Here is a 19,189-nt window from a genome sequence, read left to right as displayed (position 1 = left end):
GGGCTAAGGGTGCTCTTGGATGTGCACTAAAAGGTGAAAGTAGGGAGGGAAAGGGATGAAATTAGGGTTTAGTGACAACCTAAAATTTATAAGTTGCCTTAAGCTGGTTTTATGGGTTTCTTTAGAACAGTATATATATACTTCTTAGAACAGTATATGTTCTAACCTGACTCACATAACCATATTGCTAAATGTCATAGTTTTATTACCCTGAATTGTTTTAAACTACTTAAAAAAATTGTTTGGTTGGCATTGTTTTTAAATGGCAACTCTTTTGGCAGGAAGAACACACAGTGGGGAATAAGAAGAGAAATGGAAATGGTTGTCAGTGGGGGAGAGGAAGAGGGAAAACAGCTGGGGGGTTGAGTGAGGAAGAATGAATAGAAACGAGCAAACTCTGGAATCTCACTAGGAAGTTGGATGAGTAAATCAAAGAGGACTTCTAAGAGCAAGAACACCAGTACTCTTTGAATGGGTTTCTTTGAATGGATGTAAGTTATTCTGCTTCTGCTTCTCACTCTTTTTCCACGTGGTTTGAGAAGCTTATCCAAAAATTGGTCTAGGCGTGGTGGGTCCTGGAGGGGTTCTGTTCATGCTTTCTGTCTTCACAGCCCTGCCATTTCAAATGTATTGACTGATGTGGTTCTTTCTGCTCACCCAACAAAGTTTTGGGAGTATCTTGCAAGGGTGCTCACAGCAGTCAGTAGGGTGCTAAAAGGATGCCAAGTCTTCTTGCTCCTTGTCTTCATATTTGGTTTGGGACCTGGCTGCCTCAGGCACTGTTTGATTCTCAGAGTTCAATTTGAAAAATTGCTCCCCTTGGCCTCTGCTGAGCAAGAGGCTCCACATCCTCCAGAATTGAGGGAGAGGACCTGGAGTCCCACCCTGATGTGTACTGGGGAGGTGAGGAACACCCATGGGAGGCCATGTGAACTGCATACGCTTTTTCCTAGGGTGAAGTGGGTTTGTCATATTCAAGAATTGAAAAAACAGGAGTACACTGGGGGGCACAAGAGAAAGCTGGAACAGGGTGAACAGTGGATGGCATAGAGACACCTGAATTCAGTGCTAGTCACACCTGCCAGTCTCCTTTCCCCCACCTCTCTCTCTCTCTCTCTCTCTCTCTCTCTCTCTCTCTCTCTCTCTCTCTCTCTCTCTCTCTCTCTCTCTCTCTCTCTCTCTCTCTCCCCCCCCTCTCTCTTCTCTCTCTCTTGGAAGTTGCTAAAGAACAAAACAAAAAACAACACAAAAAGTCTTTTTTCAGTGAAAGAAACGCACTGGAAAGATTGAGAGAGGAAAAACAATATCCAGTTGGGGAGAGTGAATGAAAGAAACAAACAGGGAAGCAAGAAAATAAAGGATTTTATTTTTTTCTTTCAATAATAAGCATATGTATTATTGCCAAGCATTGTCATCCTCAAGAGTCAGCAGCCCTGTGCTTTCTGGGAGAGAGTCTAGGAGGTGACAGCTGAATGCTGTTACTGTTGGGCATGTGATGGTGTTAGCAGGGCATGTGTTTTTAAAGAGTTATAATTCCTTCCTGTTTTGTATAGCTGGTTTGGAAAGAGGATGTTCACAAGGCCATTTATAAAGCTGCAAAAGTTTCTCTTTTCCAACAAGAAAAATCTAACCCCCAGTTTTTCTTCCAAGGAAATATAACTTCAGGAAGGCAGGATGATGATAAATTTTCAAAATATTTTCCCTGTTCTCCTAGTTACAGTGCCAGTGACCTACTGGTGTCTGTGTAATCTAGTATGTTTGCTCTGCCAGTGGTGAAAGGGTTTTGCAAGCCAGGTTTTGCACTTTGAGAGATAAAAATACTGATGCCAAATTTTTGGCGGTTCTCTGTATGTGACCAGGCAGCTGTAAAACGTTTTTAGTAGAGTCTGTCCTTTGATTTTCATGGTTCCACAGAAATCCTAGTTTAACCACAGATCAGTTTAAGGAACAGAACACAATGATCTTCTTCTCTGTGTAAACCAGTAGGGCTGCACTGTAATCTGCAGAGAATCTGTTTTCAATGTTGCTGTTTTGTTCTTTTTTCAATTAGATTTCCTTACTGTGGTTGGTAAGACTTAAAAAGTTTTTTGTTTTGCTTAAATACAAAAAAGCATGGTTCTGCTGTCTAAAGTCCCTCCTCAACACAGTTTTTGTTAGGTCTGTAAAATAATTGATTCTTTTACTGATCAAGGTTAACTTTTTCACTCCCTTCTATTATTTATTTATTTATTTTTCCTTCAATGGGCAGAATATTTACATTTCGAATAGTTCTGAGTCAACTGTACCTGTTTTGAGATTGGAACCACAGGAGGTAATTTTATAGTTATTGACAGATAAAAGTGAAAGTTATATGTCGTGTTGCCTATTTGAGACAGTTACGAGAATCTTATGATTAATGCTAGGCAGATCTTTTGTGTTTGCAGTCCTGGCATGGTAGCACCCAATCCGGTCTTTCGCTTTTGTATGCTTGGGGAGAAGCTGTGTGATCCAGCCATTGTATCCGCAGTCCAGGAGCTGCAGACCTTTACTTCAGTTTCTGTTCTGTTACGGATTCAGCATGACCTTGGGCATGTCAATTATCTTTTCCCTGTATCTGTTATTCATCACAAGTAAGGAAGACCATGAAGAATGAGATGAGAAAGAGGCACTGCAATACTTAAGTGATTGAAGATATGCTGAAGAAGTTCAGGAAGATGGATTTGCAGTGGAAGGAGGCTTTTTTTTTTTTTAAGACTGGTTTTTTTGGAAATGTGATGGGTTTGAAAATTGCAGAGAAAAATACTAGCTGAAGAAAACTGCAGTTATTGATGCAGCTGTCTTTTAATGACTGTGGCATTTATACTGTGCCCTTTTTCACTGAAGTTCTCATAGATCTTTATGGTGCTTCTTTTACTGAGCAAAACCTTTGTGTAGTTCCTTGCACCTTGCAGAACAGACACTTAACCTGGATCTGGTCTGTCAGAACCCTTCCAGAAACAACCTTTAAACAACATATAGCCTTTTTTTTTTTTTTTGTAATTTCATTAGATAAAACATTTTCTTGGTTTTTTTTTTTTTTTAAACTGTCTATAAACAACTGAGTGTTGAAGATAGCTGAATAGTTGAGAGCTAGAGAAGATGTGGGAAGAAAAATCTTCCTGGGATGTAAGCCTCAGCTGAGCTTAATTAAAAAGCTGTGGAGAAATCTGGAAGAAGAAGCATTAAGCAGTAAAACAAGCTTGTTCTTGTTTCTTGGAGTTTCCTCCACTCTTCATTTTCTGAGACATTACAATTCAAGTTAACCTCAAAAGGAAGACAGAAAGAAAAATGAACAAGCTACAAGCATGTGCTGTCTGGCTTCCCAGAACTTGTCCTTCTCCTCTGCCTAAAATCCAAAACAAATTTGCTCAACAAAATAATCCTTCAAAAAGAGGCTCTTTTTTCTGATGTTTAAATAAGCTTTTTTGCTTGTCTTCTGCCCAGTCTCATTTCACGCTAACGTAAATAAACAATCTGGGATATATCTAATGTCAAGCTACTCTTTAAATATGAAATGTATTCCAGAACTATATAGTGAAGAGAACAGTTGTAGTCTTGAAAATGCACAAATGAACACATTTCTCAGCTTTCTTCCTCCTTGAGAAGCAGTCCTTCCCTTGAAATCTTCCCTGAAACATGGAAAAGTGAATGTTTAATGAAACGGGTCTTTGGTGAACTTTTTGGCTGCTCAGGTTGCCAGTGTAATTGTAGACTCAACAACCAAGACATTGGCAAAACTTCAGTATAAGCAAGGTCCAATTCAAACTTTGGTGTGCTTTCATGTACGGCCACGTGTGTTGTCTGCGTTACTGGGACTTGCACAAGACTTTGTGGACCAGAAACCAGGAAGAAATTTCTGTTTATCCTAGCCCTTAATTCTCAAGCTTTTGCCAATAAACTCAGGAGACCTTTTCATCAAGACATGAGACAAACAGCAATGAGCTTTCTGTCCACAGTTGGACTGCACATCCCAGCTACCCTTTTGATGTGAATAGATGCTGGACAAGGAGAGCATTTAGTCAAATTATCTCACTATGTACGTTGCTGGAACTGCTTAGTGGTTGTTTCGGGAGTCAGGGCATAATGACATAATGACTGCTGTCACATGAAAGTAGTATTGATGAGCTTGTTACCCACACTGAGATTGTTATCCTAAACAACCAGGTGAATATATATATATATATCTATATCTATATGTGTGTATATATATATATATATGTTTTTTTTTTTTTAAAAAAAAAAAGGAAAGCATATCCAGTGAGTCATGAACCAGATTTCAGAAAGCTCTGAATCTGAAGAACACTGTGAAACCATAATATCATTACAGTAAACTGACTAACATGCAGCATTTGGGACAAAGCCTGAAATAATGCTTTTTGTCCAGTGGCTCTTTGGAGCTAGACTGACTCAGGGTTGAGCAGAGGTAGCGCTTTGCCTCAGTTTTGTAAGCTCTGAGCTCTTCTTCATCCCAGTCTCCTGGGTGTTATCCAGGGATTTTGCAGAACTAGTATTGCTTATGCAAACCTGGTTCTCTTACATTCTTAAAGGTGAATTGCTCCTTTAGTTTAGCAAAGAAATAAGATTTAAGTACCACAACTTAGAAGCAGTTGCTTTTCGAAGGAAAGATAAGTATTGCCAATAGGTCTTTGTGGAATGATGCAGCTTTCGTTGACTGTCATAAGCATGGTATTTTTAACATGAAAACATTATTCTCATTATATCCATTCTAACTGAAGTTGTCATCCTAGTTTCAAAGAAAAAATAGGCAGAACAGCCTTAAAATTAATTTTATAATTCACATTGTAATTAGAAATATACCTGCAGGTGAGTAGCTAAAGAGTTAGATAAAAATGTAGATGTTATGGCCTCCTCTCAGTCTGGATCTTTTACAACACTGTGATTCTATGTGCACTGTCTGGAGTTAGTAAAAGGATACATCCCTGGGGAAATAAATGCAATGGAGCATAAAAATGCTTGGACTGGCAATCTAGCTTAAAGTGAACCAGAACGCAGTGCACGCAAACTGGCTCTGCTTCTTCTGCCGTCGGCTGTGACTCGAGTGCTTCAGTAAACTCTGTTATCTGTGTACAACAGCATTTTTAGAGACAGGTCAGGTGGCCTGCCACTCTCACTGGGGTCTCTGTGAAAGTAGTATCTTGGTTCATCTTCAGACTACTGCCCAAGAAATTGCACAAATAAATAAAAGAAAAAATCAACCCAAATTTATAGCACCACATCTTTATTTTTATGTTTTATTAATATTTCTGATGTTTGTATACACAGCTTTGATAGGAGATGCTTATTTCAGAAAAGGGGACGTTAATGTGGGTGGGTTTTGTCACTGGCTGCTTGAATGGAAAGGTGGAGAATGCTTGCAGGAATTTCAAGTAGGAGATGAGGGGACTGAGGGCTCAGGGCCATTTAATCTTATATCAGAATTTACCTGGCTTTGATACTTACCTTCACCTAGGGCTTTTCTAGTAGAGAAAAATCTGCCTCTGTAAATGGTGGTGAGAGGAAGATAATCCATAATGATAAACACTGATGATCTTTCATAGGGCTGTTGCTAGCACTAACCTGTAGCATTGTTGGGGTTGAAACAGTGAAAAGCAGATGTGTTTGCTGACAAATGTGTGCAGTACAGGAAGGTCGCAATTCCCCCTTCCTCTCCAGTGCTCTTCCCCTTCCCTGCAGTGTTCCCCTTGACGGTGACATGGGACGGGGAGTTTTGCACGCAGTTTCAATGAAAGAGACAGGTTCTACCAAATACTGTCAAAATTTGGGCAGTGTTGATGGCCAGTGAATGCTGCCTGAATCTTTTTGTGATCCACTGCTATGCAGTTTAAATTCCAAGTTGTTGTGTTGCTAGTGGGAGGCCTTCTCAGATCTCCTTTGCTTGTGCACAAAGAAAGGAAATAAATACATCAGAAAAGACAGTTCTCTAAACTGAATGAATGAATTACCCGTTGGAAGCTCAGCAGTAAGAAAGATCATAAAAACAAATTGGGGAGGTCATCTGCCAAGATCTTAAGGATCTGGACTTTGTTCTGTGTTTTTCAGTGTATTCATCAATGATTTGGGTAAGGGAGAGGGGGAGAAGAGAGATGTGGCAGTTTTCTGACAATTCCAGTGTAAACTTCTATGAGAAAGATCCAGGTGTTTGTCAGAGAAGAGAGGTGGTAAAGATTTTTTTTTTTTTTTTTTTTTGTGACAAGCTGTCCTATGGGAACTGTGATGCTGTTGCTGGCAGCAATCTTCACAATCACCATATAATTGCTGTGGGCAGGTGGAAAGAACATTTGGGTTGGAGTGTGCATGGTGTGTGGGAACTGGCTGGTAGCACTTTGCTTTCAGTCACCTTTAATTCACATTTGCTGAATTTTCAAAACAGCGATTAGGTTTACCGCCAGGTAATGTAGATATTTTGTCCAGGTACATTGGCAGGTCCTTTCTGTGACCTTAGACAAACAGTGGAGCGAAGATGGTAGGAAAGTCACATGGACCTGTGGGTCACGGAAGTCAGCGGAGAAAGGCACGTAGCCTTTTCTATGTTATCTTTTCTTGTCAGAGTCTTCTCCACAGTTTAGGGAAATGAACTCTGCTGGTCCTGCGACAGAATGAAGCTGGGGGAAATCAACTTTGTCCCTAATGTTGGTGAGGACTGTTCAGAGCAAACTGGGGAGGGCATTTCTGTCAAAGCCATTGCTCATGCAGTTCTCATAACCCACACCCAATGTAGACCATCACCAGTCCTGTTTCTGGGGTCATTAGCCTTGTAGATCTGTTCTCCATCTGGGAAAGGGGCACCTAACTCAAAGAGGTCTTCTCTTTCTGGCCTGCCAGAGAGCTAGCTACCAGCTATGGGGCTGTTTTAGCAGTGTTTCAGGAGAGGGAGATCACATCCCCCACACCACTTTGCTATGAGGCTGTCTTCTAAGTGCCCTGGGGAGGTGATGGTGCTGTTCCATGGAAACTGTAAATGCTGGTGACATTCCTGTACTTCCTTCCGTCTTGCCACGAGTGGAGGGAGCGGTCTGACAACAGACAATAGACTGTAATATCTCTGAAAAACATTTATATCATATGGGTGTGTTTTGGCAAGCGTTAGGTGAAAGAATTTAAGGCATTGCATTAGTATTTATCAAAAGCATTAGCCTTAGGTAATGCACACAAAAAACATTTGTTCTTTATCTTCACTTAACATCTATACGTTGATATACATAATTGAAAACATTTTACAAGGAAAGTAAGGTTAACATTTTCCAGCTAGAAAGCACCTTTTATCTTATAAGCCGCCAAATCTCTGTGCCAGCTGCATGCAAATACCACCACTGAAATGCTGCCACTTTGGAGATGATGACTGGGAGGTGAGATGTAGATTGGATCATCCCCCAAAGTGCAAGAATGGGGAGAAAAATATTTTTAGCCATAGACTGTAAGGCAAAGCAAAGCCCTTCTTCATGGCAAAAAGCAGCATGAGGTCTTCAGTGGCTGCAGAAAGAAGTTCTACAAGCAAGAAAAAACCCAAACAGAGCAAATAATGTGAGTGGTATTCAATTAGCCCTTCAGAAATAGTGGCATAAGGTTGATAATTTATCTGCACTTTCAGAATGCAATTGACAAATTCTCATGCAAGTTCCTATTCAGGGGAGATTGCAGTAAGTATGTAAAAAGCCTAAGATTTGCCCAAGAAATAGAGAATGAATAGCAGGAGTAAATGATCAGGTTTTTATCACAGCAGAAGTTTAAAAGCAGGATTCTCCAAGTATTATGTAATAGGATTGCAGTTTAAAAATTACTTAACAGTCCTCAATTACTCATTTATGTTTGGAGGTTCTAAATTAACACTGCTAGTTTAAGGGCAGGCAATAGCTGAAACAGTCAGTGAAAGCATTTATGAAGCACGCAGAGGTCATTCAGAAAAGTAAATATCTTGGCATATAAAATATATTATTGCCATTTAATACGTCAGCTGCATGTCCACGCTGTGAGAGTTTTGTTCAGTTCTAATTGTTTCTCTCTGGACTAACTATAGATAAAAGGAAGACCAGTGGAAGTGAACAAGTACATTTTCCTTGATCATATAAAGTTGGGTGAAAAAAGTCAGAATTGGCCAATGTAGAGAAAAGGAAAAAAAAATAATACTATTCCTCATCAAGAACGAAAGAGTAATTGCCTAAATTCAAAGGTGAGAAATTTTAAAGCCAGTGTAAAACTTACAGTGCTCTTTAAATGTGAACACCAGTTCAGTCACAGAGCACTGCCCTGAGTACATCTGAAATTCAGGCTTGTATTCAGGTTGTCATTAAATATATCTGGTGATAAAGAGAGCACTTGGTTAGGGAAAAATGTTGTGTAGAGGGGAAATCTTTTGTGTTGGAGCAGCTGGGAAGACATTTCCTAAGTGAACAAGTTACCCAGTAAATATGCTCCATCCTTTCCTCTTTTTTTCATTTAACTGTGGCCACAACTGGTGAGTGGGGGCCGGCCGGAGTGCAGGTGCGCAGGAGAACGTCCGCCCCTGCGTTCCCGTGGGCCCAGGGGATCCATCAGTGCCTCTCGAACTTGACATTCCAGGGAGCAGAGATGTTTTGAAGTGGATGCTTAAACCATGGATTTATATCCTCTCTGTATTTTCAGTTATCCATTGTCTGCTGTGATTCCCTGGGGCTGTTAATTATATATATAAATCAAACAAAGTCTATGGGAGTGTCTAATATTTAAAGTGAAAGTCTAAGGCTTCCAGCGTCTGGGGCAAATTACTCTTTCCAGGCCTAACAAAGCTGGCAGAACTTCAGTTAAGGGAAGGGCAGAACAATGATCTGCTTCAATTGTGTTTTATGTAATTTGTGCACTTTATGAAGTGCTCATATAATAATTGTTTTATCCCTGAAAACCTGATAGATACTTTTATAATGAGCTTTGAATTAAATTTGCATTTGAATTGCATGATCTTCTTTCAACAAATACATTGTTATCTCTGACTGCAATGTGGATTGAGGAATCACTTGAAACATAATACAGAAGTAGCGCTGCAGACCTCAGCAGCCTGAAAAATAATTGAAGTGAAGTAAAGAATGTTAACAAGCTCAAATGTCATCATCTTCCAAAAACTGACATTTAAGCTGATCCACATTCCCTCTCCTCCTTTATGTGGAACACAAAAACTCATGCATTGTGGGGTAACTAAAAGAAATGTTTGGCGGAGCTGGTTAAGAAACAGTGGACATGTTATTTTTGTATTAGCTCTTGTATAGCCACATTCGAGTCTGTTTAAAAAATGTAGTTTGTGTAGTGTAAAGATGTTGGGGGAAGGGATAATGAGTTCCTACTGAATACTAATTGCCTGCGAGTTGTTCAGGGAGACTGTATAAGAATGGAGGATTTGTTGTAAATTAGTCACTAGCTGTATTGTGCATTGCTATGAGGTTAGACTAGTGCTGTAAAGGTGCCAGCTCTACAAAATCCTTATGATTCACTGTCTCACTTGGTGACTGTGTGAAGGAGAAAACACTATTCAGACTAAATATTATTGGAAAGAGAGCTCCTCTAATGACATTGTAATCTTTCTGTATAACACTTAAGCTTTACGCTCATTTGAGCTAGAAAGATGGGAGCGACAGGCTTTTGAGTGGGTTATCTGTGCTTTCCAGCTGCAACATCCCAAGGTCTGCCAAAGTCATAAACACTGAGAGGGGAGGCATTACTTTGCAGTAATAAAGGGTCCAGCAGATAGACTAGTTTTCTTAGTTTACTGTTAATCTTTTCTTCTTCGTTTCCAGCGTTTTGCTTATCCTCAGTTTGAGAGTTCTTGTAAATCCTAGTTTTAACGTGGAAACAAAGCTTTGAGAAACATTGCGCTGGTTTGTTTATTTTTGAGACATATTTTCTCATTCCTTACTCAGTTCCTATTGTTTTCATTTACATCAAAATGGAAAGGTGAGTTAATGATTCATTGGCACACAATGACCTTTCAAATAGCTCTGGACCACGATGCAACAGCTCCACTCGAAGCTCTCATACTTTAACCTCCTTGCTTCTGCCTTAATATTTGCAGCCTGATCTGTCTACATGCCTGGACGCCTGAAGAGAGCAAACATTTACAGCTTTTCCCTCCCCTGTGTTTAGTGGGCAATTTGATCCTTCTTTGTCCATTCCTTTATTTTACATCACTCTTAGACTTGACTTGCAATTGAGAACAACAAAGTGCAACTTTGAGAATCTGCTCTGTGCTTATTGAGCAAAAAAATGGACTCAGACTCTGATTCACCTTTTAATTACTCTTGGCCTTCCCTGCCTAAAATGAGGATTCGAAGAAGGGCATCCAAACAAGGTAGAAAAAGCTGTCTTCTTTTAAGTGATTCTTGCTTACTAGCTCTGCCTCTTTTTCGTTGTCTGGTTGTGTGCAGGTGGCTATCGACAGCTGTAATGAGATAGATTTTCTTCCTTTTCGTCGAAAGTCTACCTCTCTGTTAGTTATGCTTTTGTAAATAACGTTATTGAAAATTGTTGAGAAGAAAAATGTTTTCTCCAAATTACGTGCTGTTCTTTAAAATTGTTTTTATTTCTTTACTCTCTCAGGACTTCTTTTCTTCAGGCTATATGTGTTGCTCTCACTAAGCAGTTCTGGTGTCCTGGGAGCTTGCAAAACGGCGCTGCTGCAGCTACAGAAAGTTCTGCTAGCTACAGTTGTTTTCACTTAAGGGGAATTTTGTAACTCAAATATGTCTCAACAGCTAACAAGAGAACCTTTTAAATTATGTACAGAAGTCTTATCAGAATGAAGAGGGAACTCTTTTGCTTTCTGTAAAAGAAAGAGACGGCAGGGTCAGTCGTTCTCTGCACAGATCCTGGTGCAGTTGATATTGTCTGTCTTTGTGGAGAAGCCTCTGAGAGGGAAGCATTATAAATTGTCAGTATGATAAAGGGAGTTTTAAGGAGATTGAAAGGCACTGGGCTGCAAATTTATGTTAGGAAGAATTATCATTAGAAGCCTTAACGAGGAAAGATATTTTTCCTGCATCTAGAAGCAAAGAAAAGAAGACAATGAGTGGAAAAAAATGTAATTTACATTTCCTTTCATAAAATTGCTTTTTTTTTTGTTTCAGAAAGGGAAAAGAACAAATAAGAGAATCAAGATCCATCAGTGTCATTAAAGTCAGTGGGTGAGGAGAATCATGTTGTTTACACAGGCTCAGACTTTGACCTTAACTTTTAGAGCAAAAAACGTGTACAGAGTGCACTTCTTAACATACACAGCAATTTATGAACTTTTTATTCGTGGGAAAATCCATTATTTCCCAAGTGCAGAGGAGTTTCTGTAATGTGTATGGATGTGTACACAATCTGTAAAGAAGATGAAAAGGATTGCAAATTGTGTGGTGTGCAGTCTGTGTCTCTCATGAGTACTTGATTTATCTGTATATGTTGTAGCTATTCACCCATTCTCCATGGCATTTTGATTGTTCTTTATTTTACCTTAGGACAGCATTATTATTCTTAGATATTTTACCTGTTACATAGCATTGTATACACTCCTGATGTTTTCATGTTAGAATATTGCGTCTTGCTTCACGTCCCCTTTAATAGCATGCCAAAACATGTGGCTTGTGTGCAGAGGTGATAGGCTATGTTGTGTTGCTGAAGCAAGAAGATGCTCTGGGTGCACCTGTGTGTTTCAGTGATAAATTCCAAATGGTGTCTGGGGTGTTGAAATCCCAGCAGCAAGTGAGGTGGGAGAGGCACCTCTGTGAGGGGATGAGCTATTCTCCACTTTGCTGTGGGATGGCTGTGTTGGTGGCTTCCTTTCCAAGCAGAACGAGACGTTTTCCACAAGGCCAGGTGTGGGACATGGTGCCTTGCAGCTGCGTTTCCATCACGTAGGAGTTCGGGTCTCAGTGAACAAGAGACCCTGAGAGCTGGCTTGATGCAGTGCGCGATTCTTCCTCCCCACCCCAAAAGTCATGAAGAGTTATGTACCTGTGTTGGGTGCTTTGGCTGATCTGGGCAATAAATGCCAGTTTCCTCTCTTCTGCCCCAAGCCCATTGTAGGTTTCATGGTCTGGGGTTTCTCTTCCTGGGAGGTAGTGAAGCTCTGCAGACTTCTGGTGGGAAATTCGAAAACTGAAATTCTTGAAGACTATTTTGCATCATGTACATTAGTGTTTTCAAATTCTAAGTTTCTCACCCCCAGTTCAGCATTTGTCCCTGCTTGGAGACCTCTCAGTCTTCACAGGACAGAGCATACTAAGAAACTAAGCATACTCTAATTTGGAAATGTAGTTTTTGCATTTTGGTGTTGTACAAAATGAGTCACCGACTTATTTTTGCCTTTATACTCATTGATTTACTGCAAACAGCTATGGTACCTGCTTCAGAGAGGGTGGTCAAGGCTGTGAATCCCACAGTGGATGAGATCTCTCTCTTCTCTTCCAGGTTTAGGTGACAAAGATCAAAGGCAATGATTAAAAAGTGCCTTTATCGTCTATGTTTCTTAGTGGCTACTGTAGCATCACGTCTGGAACATCCTGGATAAGATTTCTAGCATACAGCTGCCTGGTTGTCTCCACAATGTATATGGGAAACACAGTGCTTTAGTTTTCCACTCCACAGATTCAGGACACTTAAGTGTCACGTTCAGGTTTGTGACAACAGCACCTCAAACCCTACCTCACGTTATTCACAGTGTAGTGCTGTTCTTATGTACTTGTTTAATTTTACTCCCAGGAGTGGTTGCATTGTCTGAATGAAGCACTAAGACACTCCAGGCTAGGAATGAAGATACCCGGTTGAAAGTAATCATACAGTCCACATCTCCAAATATGCATATTGCTTTTTCGGTGCCTTGTCAGGAATTTGTGGACTTCTGTGAAATTCAGGTGACCACCTCTGGATTTAGAGGAACATTTCCATAGTCCTGCGTGACCCATGCATTTAGTTGTCTCCATTTCTTCTCTGACTTCGTACCTCTCTTACTTCCAGTTACACATTAACCCCTATTTGGACTGCTGGGGGTAAATGTGATGAGCTGTCTGAAAACTATTCGTTGTATCTAAAGAGGGGAATTTGTAATTTCTTTCCTGGCTCTCAGCTTGGTCACACTGATGTACTTCACTTCCCTTTTGCTATGTGCCTTCTCAGAAAATTTAAGTTTTGATTTTTGTGGTAAAAGTCAGTATTATGACTTTGGTCATAATACTGGTTTGGACCATTTTCCAAAACAGGTCATTCAAGGCTATACATCTTATGCCAGTATTAAGCATGTTTTAAATTACCGCTATGATGATCATGTGTTTTCTGAAGTTAAAGTATTTTCACGAGCTTTTGTGCCTGTTAAAATGTGCAGCTTTTGCTGAATAACTTTGATGACAACATGACATAACAGGAGATGTAGAGAACTTGTGCCTAGTTATTCGGTGGTCCACATCTTTTATTTTATCCATGTTTGGAGATTATCCTTCCCAGCACTGTGGCTTTTGTTCACCTGCATCTAAACAAGGCATACATCTTTCTTGTCTGTTTACCAGGCAGATGGCAGAGATCCACATGCTCTGTTAAAGGGAGACATGCCTTTATTTTATTCCTTTTTGGTGGCTGTGGCACAGGATACTGTCACAGAGCATTCAGCTCTGAGAAGGAGGATCAGCTTGGTGAGGTGTGCTTGCTGGGTTGTTTCAGCAGCAGAGGGCTGGGTCTATTCTTCTGTGTCATATTTGGGTCGTGTTTTCCTTAATAAGCATCCTGAAGTCCATTACCAACACTTTTCAGAGCTAGATCTCTTTGGGACACCTTCATTGCCAGAAGAGATGCTGGTCTTACCATCTCTTCATACACCATGCTAGAGTTTGCATCTGCAATGGGAATAACAACGCCTTTGACTGGGTAGGGTGGGGGATATTTATGAGATATTGTGTTTGAAAATACATTTAGTCAATACTCCTAACCTTTCAAACAACAACAACAAAAGGCCTTTCTGGGCTTTAACACTGTCACCAAGTGCAGTGAACTATTACTACCTGCTGTCATTTTAAACTGATGAAAGGTATTGATGGTCCCTGTAAGACCGATGATGACTCATAACTGTTCATTATGCAGGCTGGAAGCAATTCGTGGGGCTCCAGGAATTCAGTGCATGATGTGGAAATTTTCTATGGTTTTGTCCCCCTTTAAACTAAGCTGGCCTTTCCAGTAGAAATAAGTTACTAGCACAGTCAATGTGTAATTAATAATGCTCTCCCCTGCATTCAGCAAAGTCTTGAAATGGTTTTCTGGTTAACACAGTTAGTGTAACGTGGTCATCACTTCAAGTATGTTTGAAATTGGAGGGGGAAGTGGGTAAGGAGGTTCAGTGGAATCATGCTGCATCACAAAGCCCCAAATGCCCTGCTTTCTTTCGTCTTTCCACTTAAAACTCTGGTGAATATTTAGAGGCATGTTTAACAGCAGACTGGCTGGGGGTATATAATTGAACCTCCTTCAGCTGAGCACAGGAGCCAAATGCCACCCTTCCAGCTGTACTCACCAGGCACATACCTGGGGAAGGCAGTGGAGAGAGTGGATGCACAAGAGGCAATGTAGAGCTTGATATCTTTTTCTTCAGTGGTTGTTGGTTTAAGATCAGCACTCGGAAAACTTTGCTTGCCACAAGAAAGCACTGCCTGTTTTGCCAAATCACATTTCCTTATGATTTTAGCTGCCAAAGTCTGATGAATTGCTGTAGAAAACAATGGTTTACTCTATTTATAAACAAAGACTTCAAGATTTTGGCAGGCATAAGGAAATGGTTTGTAGCTTTAGCAAGTCTCAAGATGGCAGTCACTAAAATCATGTTAAAAATCCTACAGGAGGGAAGAAGCAAAATGAGAGGTATAAGGATGTTTTTAATGGTATGAGATCCCACAAGGCCTGCCAGGACTAGAAACAAAATAGTTCATAGTGTGCATTTCTAAATGGGAATTTCCAGTTTTCTCTAAGTATAGAGCTTACTGTTCATGGGCTTTATGAGATAGAATCTTAAAATGAAATAAAAGCTGTGGTGTAGCATTGCATTTTTGGCTGTTGTCCAGGATTTTTTTTTTTTGAAGGAACAAATGTCCCAAATTTTGCCAAGTGTAGTTTCTAATCCAGTGTCTTGTAACTGTTCTTGCAATCTGATGGCCATAAGCATGGCATCTTCCAGAAGAACCATTGTTCTAGAAATATATCTTATATACCTGTTTTCACACTCTCTAGAACTGGACTGGTTCCCACTTTGTGAAACTTTGCCCCTTGTACAATCAGAAGATACTATGAGGCCTTGATGACCAGCTCAGGTGCTAGATTGGTGCATGCTCTTCATACTCAAAAGCAGCTTCAAGGGAACTGTGCCTACAGGACAGATTGACTGTTTCTGTAGCACTTGGTTATGTTTTCTGCTGCTCAGAACTCTGAAATACAAAGTCAGCACACACAGCTTTCAGTAATATCTGCAGTCATGAACATACTATAGAAATATAAGTCCTTAAATTCTGTTAATGATTGATTGTTGTTGAAACTGATTGTTTATCATTTCAGTAGCAAAAGCAGATCATGTGCAGTCTTCATCCCAAACATTATGTTCACAGATCAAACCTTAATTGATTTCTGTCATCCTCTAAAGACACTATCAGTAGTATTTTGTTTATATCTCTCTTACAATTTTGTTGCTGTTTGTTTGTTTTAAGAACAGTGATTTACTTAACTGGTTTAAGATTACGTTGTTTCCAGCAGGCAGAAAGCTTTGTCAAAGTCATTATTTGGCTGCAAATTAACTGTATTCTGTTCGTATAATGCATCTGATGTTAGATATTTAACATATAGGCCAGAATCCTACATATTCCATACCAGCCCATAAATCTTGTTCTATTTACTGCGGTTATATTTCTGCAGCCACAGACTGTACAAAGTTCTAGCTTGGTAGGAAAATTGAAGGTTTTCCTAGCCAAGCTGCAGGAACACTTACTTTTTATGAATCATTTTGTGGTATCTTTTCTAGTTTTGTTGACTATAGGTTTCTAGAAATACATACCAAGTGTTAGGCAATTAAGAAATTGGCAGATGTTTGAGAGGCCATGCAAACATTTCTCAAATTGTAATCTTAAGATTTGGTGCTTAATAGTTAAACTTTTCCGTTTTTTTATGACACTATACAAAAAAGAAAATGGTTTGAGAAATAATTGCCTGTTTTCCACAATTTATTTTTTCCAGAGCAGAGACATTCTACCTTTGATGTTCTTAAGAAGCTAAAAACTCCACCTACTTTCTTTGCTGCAGCCAGACTTTCTGCCATGTTGAATGGAAGAGATGAAGTATATGCAAACTGCATGGTAGTAGACCAAGTAAGTTTATGTTTGAACTTCACACAAAGGTGAGAAGCTGAAGTCAGTGTTTTGGAGTTGATGCAGAGCTCCTGGATTAGTATTCACATTTCTTATCAATTTATTAGCAGCACTGGAGGTTAGAGAATGTCCAGACCAAACTGTGTTTTAGATCAGTGCGTTGCACCTGAAATACCTCCTCACAGTCACACTTATGTATCATAACCTGGGGAAGAGGGACTAGTCCAACCTTAGCCATCGTGTGTAGTTGAACAGCTGCAAAATTTTGGCAGCAAGTGGCTGCATTTTCGTGAAGGCTGAAGTGATCTATTTGTTTGTAATGTACTATGGGCTTTGCCTTGGGTGAAAGTTTGAATATAGGAATAAGAAATGATAAGATCGTAATGTTAGAAAAAGGCTGAGATTTTGAAGTGTGATTTCTTTCTCTCGCTTTCTCTCTCTCTCTCTCTCTTCTGTGCCTTCGTGCCTTTGTGCCTTCCTCCCTCTCCCTCTCCCTCTCCCTCTCCCTCTCCCTCTCCCGCTCCCGCTCCCTCTCCCTCTCCCTCTCCCTCTCCCTCTCCCCATTCCTGAAATGCTTCAAGCACTGCACACACTGCAGTCCTAGTTTCTCATGACTGCTGAGGCAGAAGTTTCTGTCAGATGTCAGTATGTTCAAAATGCACCTGAGGTTACTGAGAGATGCATGAAATAATGACCTAGGAGTGAGTAAATAGCAGGGTACTCTTTATGCATATCAGTGAATCCTTGATTTTAACAATATTGTGGTGGTAAGGACAGAGCTGCAGAAATGCAGACGTTACCAGAGTATATTGCTGGTGGGACCTTCAGTTTGGATTACTACCCTTTCACAGCTCAACATGTAGCCACTTTAACTTCATTAAACTGCTGATTGGGGCAAAATTCTCCTTTAAGTGCTGCTCAGCTAGTGCCACTGACCCACCCTGTGGTTGTGTGGAGTGGAAACACTGCCTGCACAGTGATAACTTTGGAGGGAGGAGCAGCTGTAAAACCTGGGAGAAGAATTTTTCATTTATGCATCTCATCTGCACAGCACAAGAGAAGTACCTTTGATTGCAATTATGGACTGCTGTAAAAATGTCAGCAGCTCTTTCCATCTCTTATGATGAGAAACATTGCTATGAATGGGATAACACATCTCAAGTGGGGCTGCAGAGAAGGTAATGAATCATCTGAAAAAACAGGACTTTGGAAACACTTCTACTCCTTCATTTCTTCTTGCTTATACAGGTGCTTTTGGGAGGTTGTCTTCACTGGCTTTTCAATATTATTCTGCATCTATCTAGACAGCAGTGGTGTCTAACTAAAAGACTGACAATAAACTGTATTGAATATCTTACTTAGATTTGACAGGAAATTTCAACCTTATTTTCATAAAGAATTACTCGTTTGTAACCAGGATCTAAACCCTGATCCCTGTTCCTGAGAAAACAATTTCTAGCTGCATTCTTGGTTTTGTGCCAGAGAAGGGATGCCTCATGCTTGCAACTGCTTAACGACAAAAAAGAGAGATTCCTTTCTCATCCGTATGTGGAGAACCTCAGTTTCAGGTCACGCACTTTTTATCTCAAAGGTTAGAGAACCGGTATAGAAAACATAAAAGAGTGCATAATGTATAGGCTTATTTTTCCAAATTAAATTGCACAGTTTGAATTTTCTTTCATATGTTCCCTACACTAATGTATTATGCATATTTTTTGATTGACTTCAAGATTTTTTGTTACCATCAATTACTATCAATCCGTTACTACTGTCACGCAAAAAAGTAGCACAAGGTCTAGAACTTCTTAGCCATATAATCTGTCTTCAATTCATGTGCTATAAAAAGATGGAGCTATAAATTCACATGGTACAAAAAGTGACAGAGGAAAAAAAATGAAATAACCATAGAATGGCAAACTAATCTGGTCCTTGTTCTTTTACAATATATCGTGTTATTACATTTTACGAGCATTTGCTTTTTCTCTGCAGGTTGGGGATTCAAAGATGAACTACATTCATGGAGATGGTGTCAGCAGTGAAACATGTTTGAATTCCACCAACTCAGCGTCAATGGCAAAGAGCTCTTCGTCTCCATCTCTGGAGGAGAATGACCAATATAGATGTGATCCCAATGAAAGAAATCAAATATCAGTAAAAAACAGAGAAAATGTAGGTTTAAGGCATACTGTTTTACCTTCTGATCTGTATGGACCAGATTCCTACATTCCATTCAAGACCCATGGATTTATTAAGGAGCGAGGTCAACTTCATGCTGACATGAAAAAAAGAAGGTATGGAATTGACTCAATAATATGGCCAGAGTAAGGATTGTTTACGATAACCTTTTATTTAAAAAGATGAGGCCGAATCTGAAGTAAGAAATATTTTTAGCAGGGTATAATCACTGTTTTCATTAACTGATATTTGAATTGTCTTAATGATCTGTTTTTGTATGGTAGTTATGAAGACTTTTATTTATCTTTATTTTATTTACAAACAAAAGGTGTCTTATAAGTACATTAATTTTTAATGCAAATTTTATATGTTTTTAACCTTTTTTCTCGTATGTAATATATATATATATATATATAAAAAAAAAGAACCAGCTTTTCACTGTAAGTTTTCATAGTGGTGTTTTTGTCAGAAATTGCAATTTCATGCCGAGTTTTTCTCACTTGGATTTGTCATTAAGGGAATAATTCACAATCCATTGAATTCTGCAGGAGTCTTTTCTTTCTCGGCACTGACGTATGGAAGGAACAACATATTCATGAATTCATACACTTTTTTATCTCAAAATACATAGTACACAGTAC

The 19,189-nt window shown here is 39.6% G+C and overlaps 1 protein-coding gene across 7 annotated transcripts in view; it reads left to right on the top strand.

Annotated features, from left to right (window-relative positions):
* Positions 1–19,189, top strand: part of ARHGEF28 (Rho guanine nucleotide exchange factor 28) — a 127,302-nt gene that overhangs the window by 57,006 nt on the left and 51,107 nt on the right. For 5 of the 7 annotated variants that reach the window (XM_066989042.1, XM_066989040.1, XM_066989043.1 and 2 more), the window contains 2 exons: positions 16,243–16,373; positions 18,363–18,664. In XM_066989042.1, the coding sequence (XP_066845143.1) occupies positions 16,243–16,373; positions 18,363–18,664 (433 nt within the window). Of the gene's footprint in view, positions 1–10,095; positions 10,352–16,242; positions 16,374–18,362; positions 18,665–19,189 lie in introns of those variants that run through there. The other 2 variants (XM_048049850.2, XM_066989044.1) reach the window with 2 other exon arrangements.

Source organism: Anser cygnoides, chromosome Z (assembly GCF_040182565.1).
Source record: "Anser cygnoides isolate HZ-2024a breed goose chromosome Z, Taihu_goose_T2T_genome, whole genome shotgun sequence".
NCBI classification, from domain to species: Eukaryota; Metazoa; Chordata; class Aves; order Anseriformes; family Anatidae; genus Anser; species Anser cygnoides.
This window is presented reverse-complemented; position numbering and strand designations above follow the sequence as displayed.